Source organism: Coregonus clupeaformis, chromosome 2, assembly GCF_020615455.1.
Source record: "Coregonus clupeaformis isolate EN_2021a chromosome 2, ASM2061545v1, whole genome shotgun sequence".
In the NCBI taxonomy this organism is placed as follows: Eukaryota; Metazoa; Chordata; class Actinopteri; order Salmoniformes; family Salmonidae; genus Coregonus; species Coregonus clupeaformis.
In genome coordinates, this window is record NC_059193.1 from 30,014,129 (window position 1) to 30,031,825 (window position 17,697).

Below are 17,697 nucleotides of genomic sequence, written 5' to 3' on the forward strand. Positions count from 1 at the left end.
CACTATTTTACGCTGCACTCCGCCGGTGGCTCCCCTCATCACACTTGCTCCGTCGTAAGCCTGGGCAATAAGTTTGGCCTTTTGTCCATGTGAGAGTATGGTGCTGAGCCTCTCCAGCAGCGCTGTAGCGATGGTGTCGGCGGTTGCGTTCTCGATCAAAATGAACTCGAAAAAACGCTCTTGGACGTTACTTTTAGCATCGATGTAGCGTATCACAAGCACCAACTGGCAGTGGGTGGAAACGTCAGTCGTCTCGTCAGCTTGAATGGCGATAAAATCAGCACTCTTTACTTCCTCCAGGATGTAATCCTTAAGCACTGACAGCATACAGTCCAACAGCTCGTTCTGTATTGTCTTTGACGTGCCCTTAAAAACGGTAGCTGTCTTCAGGTGCTCCTCTAGCACACTGTCGAGGGAGGCAACAAAATCCACTAAGCCCCGGAAAATGCCGGGGTTGTCCGAGGAGTCAGTCTCCTCGTGCACACGCAAGGCCAACTCAAAAGCCCCACAGAACTTCACACAATCGATAATTTTGGATAGAATGTGCCTGTTTTTATCCACCTCCTCATTGTGTTTCCTCACCGCAATCCTGTGGCCGTCATCCAGCTGCGTAGCAATGTTCACCCTTCCTAATACAGCTAGCTTTACAGAGTTGTCCATGTGTGCCCTGGTGTTCTCATGTTTCTTTACCTTCTCTGACAGGTGCTTCATATCCCTCACTCCGGTACCTGTCCATGCTGAATCTGACCCCGTCGTTTTAAAAAGCAAGCACGGAAAGCAAAATAAAGCATTAGCATCAGTGCACCCAGCTAGCCAAGCCTTCCTGGTGTACCAGCTACGGGAGAAGCCGCGCATATACTGCTTCCCTTTCTCGCTAGCCTGCTGTCTGATTGAGAGGTCAGGTTGATCTGGGCCCAGCTCTTTCACCCGAACTTTCTCTGACAAAGTTCTCCTCTCAAACGGATCTTGGAGGAGAGATTTCACCGAGTTAGGGTTGGGTCTTGGAGGAGTAACGTTTGCGCTCGCCATTGTCGTCTAGTAAAAATGGCGCCACTGGAGCCCGGTCCTTATTTTATCAGGGGCGAGCTTGGGGCGATAAAATAATCGCCCTCCTTGGATTCGAATTAAAATCGCTGATTAGCTACATTTTATGTCATACATTCATATCTTAAATTAGCAATTGGCTTAACTGCTACGTAGACCCGCCTCCTCGGGGCACTTTCTGTATCGCCCAGAGCTGACGAGGCGTTTGACAGGCAGAGGAAAGGTTGCGAATATGATTTTCTATCATATCTTACACATATTACTGTGTGCATTCCATATTTCAAACACACAAATATTGACATACTGATGTTTTTATTATTATTATTATTATTTTTATTTATTTTTTATTTTATTTTTTAAAATAATTTTATTTAAGGGGGCGGCGCCCTAGCGCCCTCTATCGGCCAGCCGCCACTGGCTAAATGACTAAAACGTAAATGTAATACCACACCTCCTCGGGCCTTATGATTTAAATATCCATGAAGAGTCCTCTATCTATCTCTATGGTTCTCACTCTAGTTTACGGCACCACCTGAAAGCACACGTGTTTTCGTCGCGTGGAACCTGTGTGTAGCACTCTTCACTCCAGCAGCTGAGCTTATTTGTTGTACAAAGGTATGTCAGTCAAATATATATTTTTGTGTATTTCATCAGTTTAGCGACGCGACCATAATGTGCTCAGCAAAGCATAACGTGATACTGTAGTATTTTGATACGTTGTAAATAAGTAATCGAGCTGGCTAGCTAACGTTACCTTGTTCCATTGATCCCTTGCAAGTTGCTGTACTGATATAGTTCATAAACGTGAAATCATGCATTGATCAAGTCATTAGTTAACTTAATCCATTTAATGTTTGTTGGCTACCTAGATAGTATTTTGATACGTTGTAAATAAGTAATCGAGCTGGCTAGCTAACGTTACCTTGTTCCATTGATCCCTTGCAAGTTGCTGTACTGATATAGTTCATAAACGTGAAATCATGCATTGATCAAGTCATTAGTTAACTTAATCCATTTAATGTTTGTTGGCTACCTAGATAGTTTTATCGTGGTATTTACCTAGCAAAACATGTTCAAACATTCACTAACGTTACTGACTATGTTCGAAGAACATTGCTAGTTGTTTAGTATTTGAAAGTGAAATCTTATCTCCCGTCCTCCAACTATCTCAGGCGCACTAGAAAATGTCCTTCCGAGGAGGAGGTGGAAGAGGGGGCCGTGGTGGCGGATTCAACCGTGGTGGAGGTGGAGGAGGATACGGTGGTGGTGGAGGAGGATATGGTGGTCGAGGTGGCGGCGGCGGTTTCCGAGGTGGTGGACGAGGAGGTCGAGGAGGCTTCCAAGACTATGGCCCTCCAGAATATGTTGTTGGTAAGATGAATAAGACCGCCATGTGATGTTCCAGTGATGGAGAGGGCATTGTCTTTACATCTTGAATTTACACTACACCAGTTGCACATCTAGAGATGTCCATATCGTCTGCCTGGCATTGTAACATCAGTTGGCCTATTTGTACTAGCACATACTGATCCCAGTTCAATTTTTTTCCTGTACTGACCAGATGTCATTGCTCTTGTCTCTGCAGCATTAGGAGAATTCATGCACCCCTGTGAGGATGAAATTGTGTGCAAGTGTGTAACTGAGGAGAACAAAGTTCCCTACTTCAACGCACCCGTGTACTTGGAAAACAAGGAGCAGATCGGGAAAGTGGACGAAATCTTCGGCCAGCTACGTGACTTTGTATCCTTTCAATCTTTCGTTGTCTAACCAGAGTCATCTCTGAAGTGGTTGGGAACATGTTCATGTTTTCCTGATCTTATTAATACCTTCTTCGTGGTGATACAACATAACACTCAGTGTAAAACATGTATGCTATAATTCATTTTTTACTGGTTAACACGGAGTTTCATGTCATTTGTGACACTGGTTTGCCCCTTAACCTGAAGCTGCAGTATTTCTCTGTTAAACTCTCTGATAATATGAAGGCATCCTCGTTCAAGAAACTACAGAAGGTAAGCTATATCCGTGTATTACATGTAGCAGAGCTGATGGTAGTTAGTGCTTTTATGGTCGACGAGACCCAAACTGGCATCCGTGGTGTTAACAGAGAATGCAAGATACCAGAAACACCTCTCCCAACTCGCTTGTTAACCAATCATCATCTCTAAATCGAACGCGGAGGCCTCCGTGGAGGTAAACTTTTTATGGAGGTGCACTGAGCCCCGCGCGAGACCTCCACACAGCCCCGCGCGAGACCTCCACACAGCCAACGTGTACTTCCATTTTCTTGTGGATTTGCTTTAGTTATAGATGGGTTGGTTGTTTAGCAACAAAACTGACAAGTGCAAAACAGACAGGGTTGGCTTAGACTGTTGACAATAAACATCCAATGTTTATTGAAAACAAATACATTTGCACAATGAGCACTTGTTGTCTCAAATACATCGTTAGTTGTTTCTGTGCTAGCTAGTGAATTTAAGCCTTATTAGCATTGACTTGAAATCAGTCAAAACAACTCAAAACAAGACACGGTATCAAGAACAAGCTGCAATGAAACGCTTAAGATTCCCTACATGGCAGTTTCTTGTCATTCTTGCTAGCAAACTGGACATCCAGAATCACAACACGCTGACTTCTGTCCCATGGAAGCATGCACATTGTTTTTGTGATTTTTGTCAGCTAACCCATCTATTGCATAAACATTCCTACAGCATGTATTCTGTAACTCTCTCATCATATTCTGGTCCACAGTTCTACGTAGACCCAATGAAACTCCTACCACTCCAGAGGTTCCTTCCCAGGCCCCCGGGTGAGAAGGGTCCCCCAAGAGGAGGCAGAGGGGGTAGAGGTGGAAGAGGAGGTCCCCGCGGAGGTAAGAGAAAAATGTCAACAGCACAGGCCCCATGGCTGTGTGTTTTTTTTTTTTTTGTGGAGGAATGTTAGTCAATTTTTATACAAAAATATATATTTTGCCCTCCCAGGTGGATTCCGTGGTGGCAGGGGTGGTGGTGACCGTGGCGGATTTGGCAGAGGAGGTTTTAGTGGTGGACGAGGAGGGGGAGGATTCAGAGGTAGAGGAGGTGGCGGTGGACGAGGATTCAGAGGTAAGTCCAAATCCTGGAAAAGGAAATTGAATTAACGTGAATAGACAAGTTGTAAAGCTGCTATGCATTTTGTGTTTCTGTGGTGTTGATATGCCTTTTTCTATCATCAAGGTGGGAGATGATGACAAACTGTTTGCTTCGGGGATCCTCACCAAGTGTCAATACCGGCAGGAAGCAAATCGGCGCGATGCCTGAGCTTGGCTCTGTTGAACTTGACTTATGGAGAACAGACATTGCATATTTTTATACTGCTCATCTGTCAATTTGTTTTGTTTTTGTACACCAATCTTTGATGAATAATGTGTGAATTCTTGGCTTTTATTTAATGACCTTTGAATGCACTCTGCTATCACAGGGAATGGTATCATTAATAGCCCAGTTGCTGTTGCAACTCTTCAACATTGTTCACACTGGATGGTTTTTGGGTACATTTTGGATATGGTGTTATTATTATTATTATTATAATACTGTTGGATATGATTCAGAGCTTTCAGTTAGACCAAAATATGGGCCCCTTGGGGGAACTGGGCCTTTTTATCAATGTCATGTTGGAGTGCAACAGTCATTTCGATGTTGATGAAGCCAGAAATCGTTGAAACCCTGATGTTTGTAAGTGGATGATATGATGGACATGAGTTAATTTGTTATCATCACAAATAAGTGGAAAATATTGTAGGAACCCCAGATAATCCAGAACGGTTACAGAGTACTGCCATCTTTTGTAAAGAAAAGCCTTTGATTAAACGGTGCTCTGTAGGTATCTCCAGTTTTTTTACTTGGTGTCTTATTTCTACTAATGTAACGTTAGCCTAGTGTTCCAGAAGAACATCCTTCAAATTCAGGGTGCTTGTGTGTGTTTTCAACACCCTTTTGTTGAAACTGTTCAGATACTGAAATAAATATTGCTAGTACAACTGTCAAAGCAAATAGTCCAGCAGCTCTCTACAAAGGCATGCCCCATCGCTCTGATAAAGGCTGCGTAAAAATATTGAAGTTTGTTAGCTGCTATTGTGGATTAAATGTGTGCATTTGAATTGTCACACCATACACGTTCGTTAGGGTCTCATTTCTGTCCAGCTTATTGATGGCCTATATCAGGCCATAATGGCTACTGTGACTACTCTTGGGTGATACTTCTTGCTTTAATAACATCTGTGTGGTCAACATATTAGAGATACTCCACACACTTAAAGGTTGCTTCTGAGAGAAGGGGTAGTAAAGCCCCCCCCATATGTGAATACTATCAGCCAAGAAGCCAGGCTTTTTTTTGGGCACAGCTAGGTGGGTAATCCACTTGCCTTAAACCACAGGGTTGCTGGTTCAATTATCTCCTCCCCTCAATATGTTACAAATGTACCAATTGACAATGTGATGTTATCCTTTAGAAGATGTTTGCTGGAATTGTATTTAGCCCACAATTAATTTCATGCCCATTCACTTCATATGTGGTTGACTGTGGATTTCATAGGTTTGCACAAATCATGGAACTCCGCGTCAACATGCCAACGTTCTTGATTGGTCAAAACGGTAGTTTTTGAGCTGCCCGCAAGTTTACTGACTTTTCGACTCGTTCAACTAATTTTTTTTCATTTAAGTCAGTAATGCCCAGAGCATGCAGGACCCCCTACTGGCTAACAATGAATGGGAATCTCAAAATAGTCATGATTCTACAAGCCTCTCGTTCACCATAAGGGGCTTATTGGAGCTGTCATTTGTGACAGACTTGTATATGTGTGCTTTAAACAATGCACGTGTTGATTGCTAGGCATACAAATGTGATTATTTCTTGGTACATTTGAAACGAGGTCTAGTTGTGGCCGTAATTGGACTAGATTGTGAACTACTCTTGGCGGAATGCATTGCTTGACTGCTCTGCCGTGAGGGTGATGAGCACAATATTGTTTGTGAACTGCAGCACCCCAAACGATTCGTTCTCGAGTTTGTTGAGCAGAGGCTGTGTATGTTTTGGTTCCTCAAAGCTGTGTCCATCATAACATTCAATAATCATTTAAATGCATTAATCCTAGCATCATGTGATCAATTATCAGTTCTAAACATGTATTTTTCTCTTTTATGTTGCCTGCAGCATGATCTATTTTGCTTGCGCCCATATACAGTATGACAGACAGTTCAGACAGAAGGAATATGTTATTGAGGAGTCTGTGAATGTAAAATGTTGCAATTGTGGTGGGGATCAGATTCCTGAGTGCCCTGTTAGGGTGAAAGAGTTTGAGGTGTCAAGGATCAGGGCTTGACACCTCAGCAAATCTCCTATGTGGAGGCGGTGAAGACAGTTGAAGGGGCAAGAGGCCACAGTGCTGAAGAACATATGGCGGTGGGATGCACCGCAAACAGTTGCAAATGTTATACGTCAATCAAGTGATCTGGATACACTTATTGTGAAGGTGGATTTTGTAGCATTTATAGCCACATTTATTAATTGTACTGCACAAGTGTCCAAGAAGCCGAGATGTTTTTGGGCTTCCAAGACTTCAGTGCAGAAGCACTGCAAGGACTACTGTCGCCATAAAATGTCCCACCCTCAAAGGATCCTTCTGAGACTGTAGGGACCCGATTAGAATGTTGTTAGGAAAGCAGGGTGATTTCGTATATATATATACAAACTATTTCAAGTTTTGTTTTTTTACTCCGCATTATGTCATTTTGGGAATCTTTATTATACACCCGCACAGTAGGTGGCGGAATGCACATATAGTTGTTGCGAACGCCATTATACCAAAGAAGAATAAAACAGTTGTTGGTCAAGGCACGTCACTGTATGAGCGTGTGTTAATCCTGCTGTAGATTTCCTTGCGGCCAGCAGGAGGCAGTGAAGAAAGTAGAGCAAGATGGGTGTTGGGTGAAAGGGGAGGAGTGGTGAGAGTAGTCGATATGTACCAGTACAGAGGGATAGGCAAACAAGTGATATAAGTTTCAGTAAGATTAGATTTTTAGCATTTATAGCAATGGTTATTCATTGTACTGCAGGGATGGAACGTAAATCGAAGAAAATTGAGGTTGTGGTGGCAGCTGCAGAGAGATATTTGGGTGTGCGAGACTTGACATCAGAAGAGTTACAGGGAGTGTTAAGTGGTGATGTCCCATCATTTCAGGTTGAGGGCATGAGGTACGAATGAATATATTTAAATAGTGGAGTAGGGTGGTGTTAATTATTAATAATATTTTTGAATTTGTGAGTGTATTGTTAGATGGTAGGGTATTTCTTTATTTTATTTTTCAAGCAAATATAAGGGAGTTGTACTCCAGTCTAGTAGGTGGAGGTAATACAAGAAATTGGATGCCAACCGCCGTTAAACCTCATCGAAGAAGAAGATTGCGGCCAGCAGGTCAAACGAACGACTAAAATGAATGAGTCACTCATAAAAAGGAACATGACTCGAGTAGGTAAAAAGAGTCCTTAAAAAAGAACGAATCGTTCGAGAACTGCACATCACCCTTTCTCTCGTGCTGAAGAAATAACATGGAAACAGCTGGAAAAGTAAGTTCCAAGTAGGCTACTTCTTACAAATACTACTACTCAACTTTGTTCACATGCTCCTGGTTAAATTGTGCAATGTTTCCATTAATTCTGTCGTTGAAACGACATCAAAGCGTGTATTTTCCTCGCAAAGGCAGATTTTGTGGACAGTGACCTGGGCATAGAAGTTGCACGTCTAGCCAGCGAGAGAGCGATACAAAGAAACAGTGTATTGACTGTAGTATGTTCAATTTTCACTGTCTCAATAGTGAATGAATAGCAAGCTGAAATCATCGTTATGTATTGACGGGTCGTGGGATTTAAATGAATGTATGCCTCCTGTAGTGCGTTCGACATGTCTTTACTAACTAACTAAAACGAAAGCTGTCAAATAGGCTGCAGTTTCAGGAAATCCGTTATATGAGCTACAATTTCGGACTTTGTGAGCATAAAGAAAGAGTAGAGACTAAATTATACTGATCAAATATAAACGCAACCTGTAACGTGTTGGTCCCATGTTTTATGAGCTGAAATAAAAATATCCCAGAAATATTCTATATGCACAAAAAACTTATTTCTCAAATGTTTTGCACAAATTTGTTTAGGCCTACATCCTTGTTAGTGAGCATTTATCATTTGCCAAGGTAATCCATCCACCTGACATGTGTGACATATCAAGAAGCTGATTAAACAGCATGATCATTACACAGGTGCACCTTGTGCTGAGGACAATAAAAGGCCACTCTAAAATGTGCAGTTTTGTCACACAACACAATGCCACAGATGTCTCAAGTTTTGAGGGAGTGTGCAATTGGCATGCTGACTACAGGAATGTCCACCAGAGCTGTTGTCAGAGAATTTAATGTTTTTCTCTACCATAAGCCGTTTTTGAGAATTTGGCAGTATGTCCAACTGGGCTCACAACCGCAGACCACGTGTAACCAACCACGCCAGCCAAGGACCTCCACATCCGGCTTCTTCACCTGCGGGATTGCCTGAGACCAGCCACCCAGACAGCTGGTGAAACTGTGGGTTTGCACAACCGAAGAATTTCAGAAACAGTCTCAGGGAAGCTCATCTGCATGCTTGTTGTCCTCACCAGGTTATTGAACTGACTGCAGTTCAGCGTTGTAACTGACTTCAGTTGGAAAATGCTCACTTTCGATGGCCACTAGCACGCTGGAGAAGTGTGCTTTTCACGGATGAATCCCGGTTTCAATTGTACCGGGCAAATGGCAGACAGCGTGTATGGCGTTGTGTGGGCGAGCGGTTTGCTGATGTCAATGTTGGGGTTATGGTATGGGCAGGCATAAGCTATGGACAACGAACACAATTGCATTTTATCGATGGCAGTTTGAATGCAAAGAGATACCGTGACGAGATCCTGAGGCCCATTGCCGTGCCATTAATTCGCCGCCATCACCTCATGATAATGCACAGCCCCATGTCGCAAGGATCTGTACACAATTCCTGGAAGTTGAAAATGTCCCAGATCTTCCATGGCCTGCATACTCACCAGACATGTCACCCATTGAGCACGTTTGGGATGCTCTGGATCGACGTGCACGACAGCGTGTTCCAGTTCCTGCCAATATCCAGCAACATCGCACAGCCATTGAAGTGGAGTGGGACAACATTCCACAGGCCTGATCAACAATGCGAAGGAGATGTGTCGCGCTGCATGAGGCAAATGGTGGTCACACCAGATACTGACTGGTTTTCTGATCCAAACCCCTACCTTTTTTGTAAGGTGTCTGTGTACCAACAGATGCACATCTGTATTCCCAGTCATGTTAAATCCATAGATTAGGGCCTAATGAATTGATTTCAATTGACCGATTTCCTTATATGAACTGTAACTCAGTAAAATCTTTGAAATTGTTGCGTTGTTGTTCAGTGTACTTTGGCCCCAGTACAGCAATGATCATGGTTCCTTGCTGTTTTCAAGTTTTCTCTTGTCTGAACCAGTCCTCTCAAGAATAACTTACACAGGCAGCCCAATTCTGATCTTTTGCCCAATCATTGGCAAAGGAGTTGATCCTAAGATATGTAGGTTATAGGTGAAACTGGTTGTAGTAGCTAGACTACAGATCAAAGTCCTTCCAACTGTGAAGAGGCCTAGTGCACATTACATATCCAATCACTGACCAGCACTCCTCTCCAACTGCACTCACCACAGACAGACACCACAAACAATCTTCTAAATCATATTTTCTGTGTATGAAATGGACAGTTGACACATTGCGGTTGTCTTCCAGGTGATGAAGTGCAAGGCAGCTGTAGCCTGGGAGGCTGGGAAACCCTTGTCCATTGAGGAGGTGGAGGTGACCCCACCGAAGGTCCACAAAGTGCGCATCAAGGTAACAGCCCCTTCCCTACGCCAAAAATGTTATAGGTATTTTTCCATTACATATATTATAAAAGCATTTAACAATTAGCAGAATCATTATGGGTTTAAAAGAGGATTAGTGACTACACCTGTCTATGATGTATGAAACATATTTTGTAATCCAGATGCATGACCGGACAACCACATTGTGACTGCAGTAATCAATGTACTATATAATTATCATCAGGTGTGTATGTATATTATTTTTAAAGGAACTGTCTTTATCATGCCACCAATAGCCAGGCAAGAGGACGGGAAACCAAGCAGACATGGGCATAGACAGGAAAGAGTCTAGACAAAGAAACCATAGTGGCTCAAGGTCAAGGGAGGGTGGCTGTTTGGATAAAGAGGGTGTTCTGATATGATATGAAAAGATTAAGCTGTATAATAAGAGAGATCCAAGTCTGGGACTGGCAGTTGCTCCGCGGACCAGCTCGGCTTGTTACTTTGTAATAAAGTATATTCTGAACTCACAAGCTCCAGTTTCTGAGAGATATCGTTGAGAAGTATTTCCACGACAATGTCTCAGACAAATGCTCCTGTATTGTACTTGCACTCCCATGACAATTCCAGGAACAGCATAACCAACAACCCCAGCCTGCAGCAGACCTTTGTTTTGTGTGCAGTATCTTTGGTTTGTATGTGTGATACAATATATCCTCCCCCTAGAATAATATGTCTGAGTTCTTTTGCTCTGTAAAACAAAAGGACATACTGTTTGAGGCAGGCTGCTTTTCGGTGGGGATGAACTGTTCAGCTGCTTGAATACTGTGGGGAGCATCAAGTGTTGTCCTGTGTTCCTGCCCAAATGGATTTAGTGAGCCAGCTGTGAGGAAACCATCTTTGGAATGTGTTCAACAGGGCCGATCTGGTCCAGTGTTTAGAAAACGTAGTTATGGCATATTCTAGGCATTTTACCATGTTCCTCTATTGTACTAGCTAGCTGTCTGTCTTGCAACATTGAGACACAACCTTGTTTCTATTATCCACATAGCAGGTGCAGTAGTTGGTATTGTAGGAATAGTCCTAGAGGGTTGGGACTTGGTTGAACCATTTAGGATGTTTTAGGCTAGTTGGCACCACATGCTTCATAGCTTATTGGTTGTATTGAATGAGAGAACTTAATTGCAATGTTGTGCGTTTCAGGTCTTTGCGACCGGGGTGTGTCACACGGATGCCGACCCTGTGGGACTCTTCCCTGTCATCCTGGGTCATGAGGGCGCCGGGACGCATGGGCGAGGGAGTCACCAAGTTCAAGCAAGGTGAAGACTATGAATATCAACAAATGTATTCTCCCTAAAACAGTGTTTTCCTGTCCCTGGGACCCACAGGGGGAACATGTTTGTTCTAGTCCAGGACTAACACGCCAGAATCAAATAATGCAATGACTTGATCAGTTGAATCAGATGTTTGCTGAAAGTCTATTTTCTCTCCCAAGGTGACACCGTCATCCCATTGCATGTGCCACAGTGTGGTGAGTGCAAATTCTGCAAAAAGACCAACCTCTGCCAGAAGATCTGGTAATTAGAATGCAATCTCGCATGTCATCAATAATAGCTTGGAAGGTTGTGGTCAGGATTAGGGTTGCAAAATTCAATAAATTCCCTGGTTTTCCAGAAATCCCAGTTGGAGGATTCTGAATTTCCTGCTTATTCCGGGAACCTCCAACTGGGATCTCTGGAAAATCAGGGCATTTATTTACAGTTCCCGGCATTATGCAACCGTAGTCAGGATCATTCATTATTGACTCCCCATTTTCAGTCAGCCAAGTAGGCAGTGAGCATATCTATAATGATAGTTAGATTAATCTCAGCAATAGTAGGACAATATTCTACTCCAGTCTTGGGATTGCAGTTGGCGCTGTGCAAGTGAAGAAGCAACCAGGGTTGCAAACACCAACATTGCAACTTAAACCAAATCAAGGCCAAATTCTGTCAGGCAGGTAGCCTAGCGGTTAAGAGCGTTGGGCCAGTAACCGAAAGGTCGCTGGTTTGAATCCCTGAGCAGACTAGGTGAAAATAAATCTCTGTACCCGTGAGCAAGGCACTTAACCCTAATTGTTTCTGTAAGTCGCTCTGGATAAGAGTGTCTGCTAAATGACAAAATACATGAATGAAATAGCCTCCAAAATAGTTGGCTAAAGCATATAGAGATCACTGGCTGTTATCCTTGCCTGTTATTGATCATCATCCTTCATCTCATCAGGATAACCATGGGTCGGGGTTTGATGCCTGACAACACCTCGCGGTTCACCTGCAAGGGCAAGCAGCTGTTTCACTTCATGGGGACTAGCACCTTCTCCGAGTACACTGTGGTAGCCGACATTCCAAGGTGGATGAGAAGGCCCCCCTGGACAAGGTGTGCCTGCTGGGCTGCGGCATCTCCACGAGCTACGGAGCTGCCCTCAACACTGCCAAGGTGGGTGGGTGATGCCAGGCTGCAAGACAAAATACCCTGTCTAGAAGTGGAAAGCACAAGCAAAGAGCCACAGCTTTATTGTCATTTGGTTCTATCTTTTTATGTTTTATTTCCTGTGAATTAACTTTCCACTGGTGCAAATACTTAATCTATTAATTTGCTTTCCTAAATTTGCTATGATCATGATAACACACATCTTACACAACAATTATATCATCATTTTACTGACAAAAGCCATTCTGTAACTGGTTTTATCAACCTACTCTCACAGGTACCTACCTACAGGTTGAGCCTGGCTCCACCTGTGCTATTTTCGGCATGGGTGCCGTCGGCCTTGCCGTCATCATGGGCTGCAAAGTTGACAGGGTGACCAGGATCATCGGCGTGGACATCAACCGGGACAAGTTTGACAAGGCCAAGGAGTTTGGGGCCACTGAGTTTGTGAACCCCAAGGAACACAGCAAACCTATTCAGGAGGTGCTAGTGGTGATGACCGACGGAGGGTTTGACTACTCCTGTGAATGCATTGGTGACGTGGGAATCATGGTAAGACTGGTCAGGGGGAGTGGAAAAAGCAGCTTGGGCTAGAGCATCCAGTCCTAGTTCTGTACTGAGCTCAGGGGGCTGTTCAGAATGGCGCAATGTTACAGAATGTTTAGATATCCATGTCGTCAGTGGCACATTTCTAACATACAGCTGGCGGGATATACGCTACATCGGCAGGATAGAACGGCTGACTCCGGTAAGACAAGGGGTGGCAGTCTGTGTATATTTGTAAACAAAAGCAGGTGCACGAAATCTAATATTAAGGAAGTCTCAAGGTTTTGCTTGCCTAAGGTAGAGTATCTCATGATAAGCTGTAGACCACACAATTTACCAATATATTTTTATTGTATATTTTTCTTAGCTGTCTATTTACCACCACAAACCGATGCTGGCACTAAGACTGCACTCAGTGAGCTGTATAAGGCCATAAGCAAACAGGAAAACACTCGTCCAGAGGCAGCGCTCCTAGTAGCCGGGGACTTTAATGCAGGGAAACTTAAATCCGTTCTACCTAATTTCTACCAGCATGTTAAATGTGCAACCAGAGGGGAAAAAAAAACTCTAGACCACCTTTACTCCACACACAGAGACGCGTACAAAGATCTCCCTCGCCCTCCATTTGGCAAATCTGACCATAATTCTATCTTCCTGATTCCTGCTTATAAGCAAAAACTAAAGCAGGAAGCACCAGTGACTCGGTTAATAAGGAAGTGGTCAGATGACGCAGATGCTAAGCTACAGGACTATTTTGCTAGCACAGACTGGAATATGTTCCGGGATTCTTTCGATGGCATTGAGGAGTACACCAGTCACTGGCTTCATCAATAAGTTCATCGATGACGTCGTCGCCACAGTGACTGTACATACATACCCCAACCAGAAGCCATGATTTACTGGCAACATCCACACTGAGCTAAAGGGTAGAGCAGCCGCTTTCAAGGAGCGGGACTCTAACACGGACGCTTATAAGAAATCCCGCTATGCCCTCCGACGAACCATCAAACAGGCAAAGAGTCAATACAGGACTAAGATTGAATCGTACTACACCGGCTCCGACGCTCGTCGGATGTGGCAGGGCTTGAAAACTATTAGACTACAAAGGGAAGCACAGCCGTGAGCTGCCCAGTGACACGAGCCTACCAGACGAGTTAAATCACTTCTATGCTCCCTTCGAGGCAAGTAACACTGAAGCATGCATGAGAGCATCAGCTGTTCCGGATGACTGTGTTATCACGCTCTCCGTAGCCGATGTGAGGAAGACCTTTTAAACAGGTCAAGGCATTCATAAGGCCGCAGGGCCAGACGGATTACCAGGACGTGTACGCCGAGCATGCGCTGACCAACTGGCAAGTGTCTTCACTGACATTTTCAACATGTCCCTGACTGAGTCTGTAATACCAACATGTTTCAAGCAGACCACCATAGTCCCTGTGCCCAAAAACACGAACATAACCTGCCTAAATGACTCACGGCTGTAGCCATGAAGTGCTTTGAAAGGCTGGTCATGGCTCACATCAACACCATTATCCCAGAAACCAGACCCACTCCAATTTGCATACCGCCCCAACAGATCCACAGATGATGCAATCTCTATTGCACTCCACACTGTCCTTTCCCACCTGGACAAGAGGAACACCTACGTGAGAATGCTATTCATTGACTACAGCTCAGCGTTCAACACCATAGTGCCCTCAAAGCTCATCACTAAGCTAAGGACCCTGGGACTAAACACCTTTCTCAGCAACTGGATCCTGGACTTCCTGACAGGCCACCCCCAGGTGGTAAGGTTAGGTAAGAACACATCTGCCACGCTGATCCTTAACACGAGGGCCCCTCAGGGGTGCATGCTCAGTCCCCTCCTGTACTTCCTGTTCACCCATGACTGCATGGCCAGGCACGACTCCAACACCATCATTTAAGTTTGCAGATGACACAACAGTGGTAGGCCTGATCACTGACAACAATGAGACAGCCTATAGGGTGGAGGTCAGAGACCTGGCCGTGTGGTGCCAGGATAACAACCTCTCCCTCAACGTGATCAAGACAAAGGAGATGATTGTGGACTAAGCACGCCCCCATTCTCATCGATGGGGCTGTAGTGGAACAGGTTGAGGGCTTCGAGTTCCTTGGTGTCCACATCACCAACAAACTATCATGGTCCAAACACGCCAAGACAGTTGTGAAGAGGGCACGACAAAGCTTATTCCCCCTCAGGAGACTGAAAGGATTTGGCATGGGTCCTCAGATCCTCAAAAAGTTCTACAGCTGCACCATCGAGAGCATCCTGACTGGTTGCATCACCGCCTGGTATGGCAACTGCTCTGCCTCCGACCGCAAGGCACTACAGAGGGTAGTGCGTACGGCCCAGTAAATCACTGGGTCCATGCTTTCTGCCATCCAGGACCTCTATACCAGGCGGTGTCAGAGGAAGGCTCTTTAAAATTGTCAAAGACTCCTGCCACCCTGGTCATAGACTGTTCTCTATGCTACCGAACGGCAAGCGGTACTGGAGCGCCAAGTCTAGTTCCAAAAGGCTTCTTAATAGCTTCTACCCCCAAGCCATAAGACTCCTGAACAGCTAATCATGGCTACCCGGTCTATTTGCATTGCCCCCCACCCCCTCTTTTACGCTGCTGCTACTCTGTTTATTATCTATGTATAGTCACTTTAACTCTACCCACATGTACATATTACCTCAATGACCTTAACTAACCGGTGCCCCCGCACATTGACTCTGTACCAGTACCCCCTGGATATACTGTTATTTAATTTTACTGCTGCTCTTTGCTATTTTTTACTTAACACTTTTTTTTCCCTACTCTTCACCAACAGAGGTCACTGTAGTTGGCACTTCAGGCTTGGACCACAACAGCAAAATACCTTTCACTTTACTACATTTCCCCCCTAAATACCTGTCTTCTGATGATACTCAATTTGTTGTTTCAGAGGGTGGCTCTGGAGGCGTGCCACAAAGGCTGGGGCTAGAGCATCATCATCGGGGTGGCAGGTGTGGGACAGGAGATCTCCACACGTCAATTCCAGCTGGTTACCGGCCTGTGTGGAGGGGCACAGCATTCGGAGGTCATTGTCGTGGATGATTTTGATGAGGAACCTTGACTATTCTGACGTCAATATATTTTTCACTGCAAGTCACCTATTTTTGATTAATGAGCAGCAATGTGGCACTAGTTATAATACTAGTAATAAAAAAACTTTTTTGGAAGTATGGTAATGCATAGATTACTCATGTTTTCCTGTTCCCCTATCCCAGGCTGAAAGAGTGTGGAGAGCGTCCCCAAACTAGTGACCGACTACATGAACAAGAAGCTGAAGGCGGATGAGTTTGTGACCCATACATTGCCCTTTGACCAGATCAATGAGGGCTTTGACCTCCTGCATGCCGGAAAGAGGTGAATAGATCAAGTGTTGCATCATATAACATCAATTAATGATGTTAGTCTATTCACATCTTTGTTCAAATTGAAAATAGTTTCCAACACAGTTTATTAAAGGCCTTTTAAAGTTGCATGCTAATTTGTCTATTCCAGGATCCGTGCCATCCTGAAGTTCTGAAGTGCCTGCCTGCCTGCCATGTTGAGCCTCACACTCCCATCCGGCTTTTATAAAACAATCACCTTTCAATCGCTATAGCACTTAACTTTCAGAATTAGATCCCCAGTCTGTACATATGTGGCTCTGTCCATGTCAATTAGGATAATTAAAATGTCAAAGGAATAAAATTGACTCTTACGTTTTATTTCCAGTTTAAAGTTAAATGTCTCATAGGTATTGGCTATACATTTGAAATTATACTTATTTTTTCCCATTTCATATTGATCACAATGATTGTTGCCAAAGTATGGAGAGGATGACTCAAATTGTAACAAACGGCTTTCCAGACTAAAGTTCAGCCATTTAATCCTATTGAAGCCTAACAATCATTCAAAGCTACACAAACAAATGCATCATGATTTGATTGATCATGGGGAAATCATTTAAAGGGACAGCAAAACTACAGCATGTATGACAATCGTGATTGAGCTGTATTTTGAGTATCTGCGTGCTATGACTAAGCCCCAACCCTAGCCCCTGCCCTGGAACACAGCTGTGAATAGACCTTTTAGAAAACATGGGACAAAATAGCCCAAATTAGGACATGTAATTTAAGAGCATGTTTATAAATACCCCAATCAGATCCCAGTGAAGGCTAAACTTAGACTGATGTAGTCAGATTGTTATGGTGTACTCCTGGTATCAAAGCATATGAAAATACATGCTCTCTTGCATAATGAGAATCTAAATAAAATGTACATTTTGAACTGATGAAGTGGTAATAAAATAGGTGGGTAAACCCTAATATCTTGATTTATATATTAGGGTAAATGTGTGTGTGTGATATATATATATATATATATATATATATCACACACACTTACCCTAATAAAAATATATTTACACACACACATACAGTACCAGTCAAAAGTTTGGACACACCTACTCAGTGCAGGGTTTTTCTTTTCTTTTTACTATTTTCTACATTGTAGAATAATAGTGAAGACATCAACACTATGAAATAATACACATGGAATCAGGTAGTAACCAAAAAAAGTGTTAAACAAATCAAAATATATTTTAGATTCTTCAATGTAGCCACCCTTTGCCTTGACAGCTTTGCACACTCTTGGTATTCTCTCAACCAGCTTCATGAGGTAGTCACC

The 17,697-nt window shown here is 43.7% G+C and overlaps 1 protein-coding gene and 1 pseudogene across 2 annotated transcripts; both read left to right on the forward strand.

Annotated features, from left to right (window-relative positions):
• The first annotated feature begins 1,558 nt into the window (after positions 1-1,558).
• Positions 1,559-4,914, forward strand: LOC121537054 (H/ACA ribonucleoprotein complex subunit 1-like). Of its 2 annotated transcripts, none has more exons than XM_041844806.2 (7): positions 1,559-1,659; positions 2,217-2,415; positions 2,630-2,784; positions 2,997-3,056; positions 3,796-3,916; positions 4,026-4,148; positions 4,260-4,914. In XM_041844806.2, the coding sequence occupies exons 2-7, from the start codon at positions 2,229-2,231 to the stop codon at positions 4,268-4,270; spliced, it is 657 nt and encodes a 218-aa protein (XP_041700740.1). In that variant the 5' UTR covers positions 1,559-1,659; positions 2,217-2,228; the 3' UTR covers positions 4,271-4,914. The 2 variants fall into 2 exon arrangements, with proteins under 2 accessions (XP_041700740.1, XP_041700748.1); XM_041844814.2 differs by having other exon boundaries at positions 4,026-4,115.
• A 2,499-nt stretch (positions 4,915-7,413) lies between these two features.
• On the forward strand, positions 7,414-17,335 carry LOC121534496 (annotated as a pseudogene).
• The last annotated feature ends 362 nt before the right edge of the window (positions 17,336-17,697 follow it).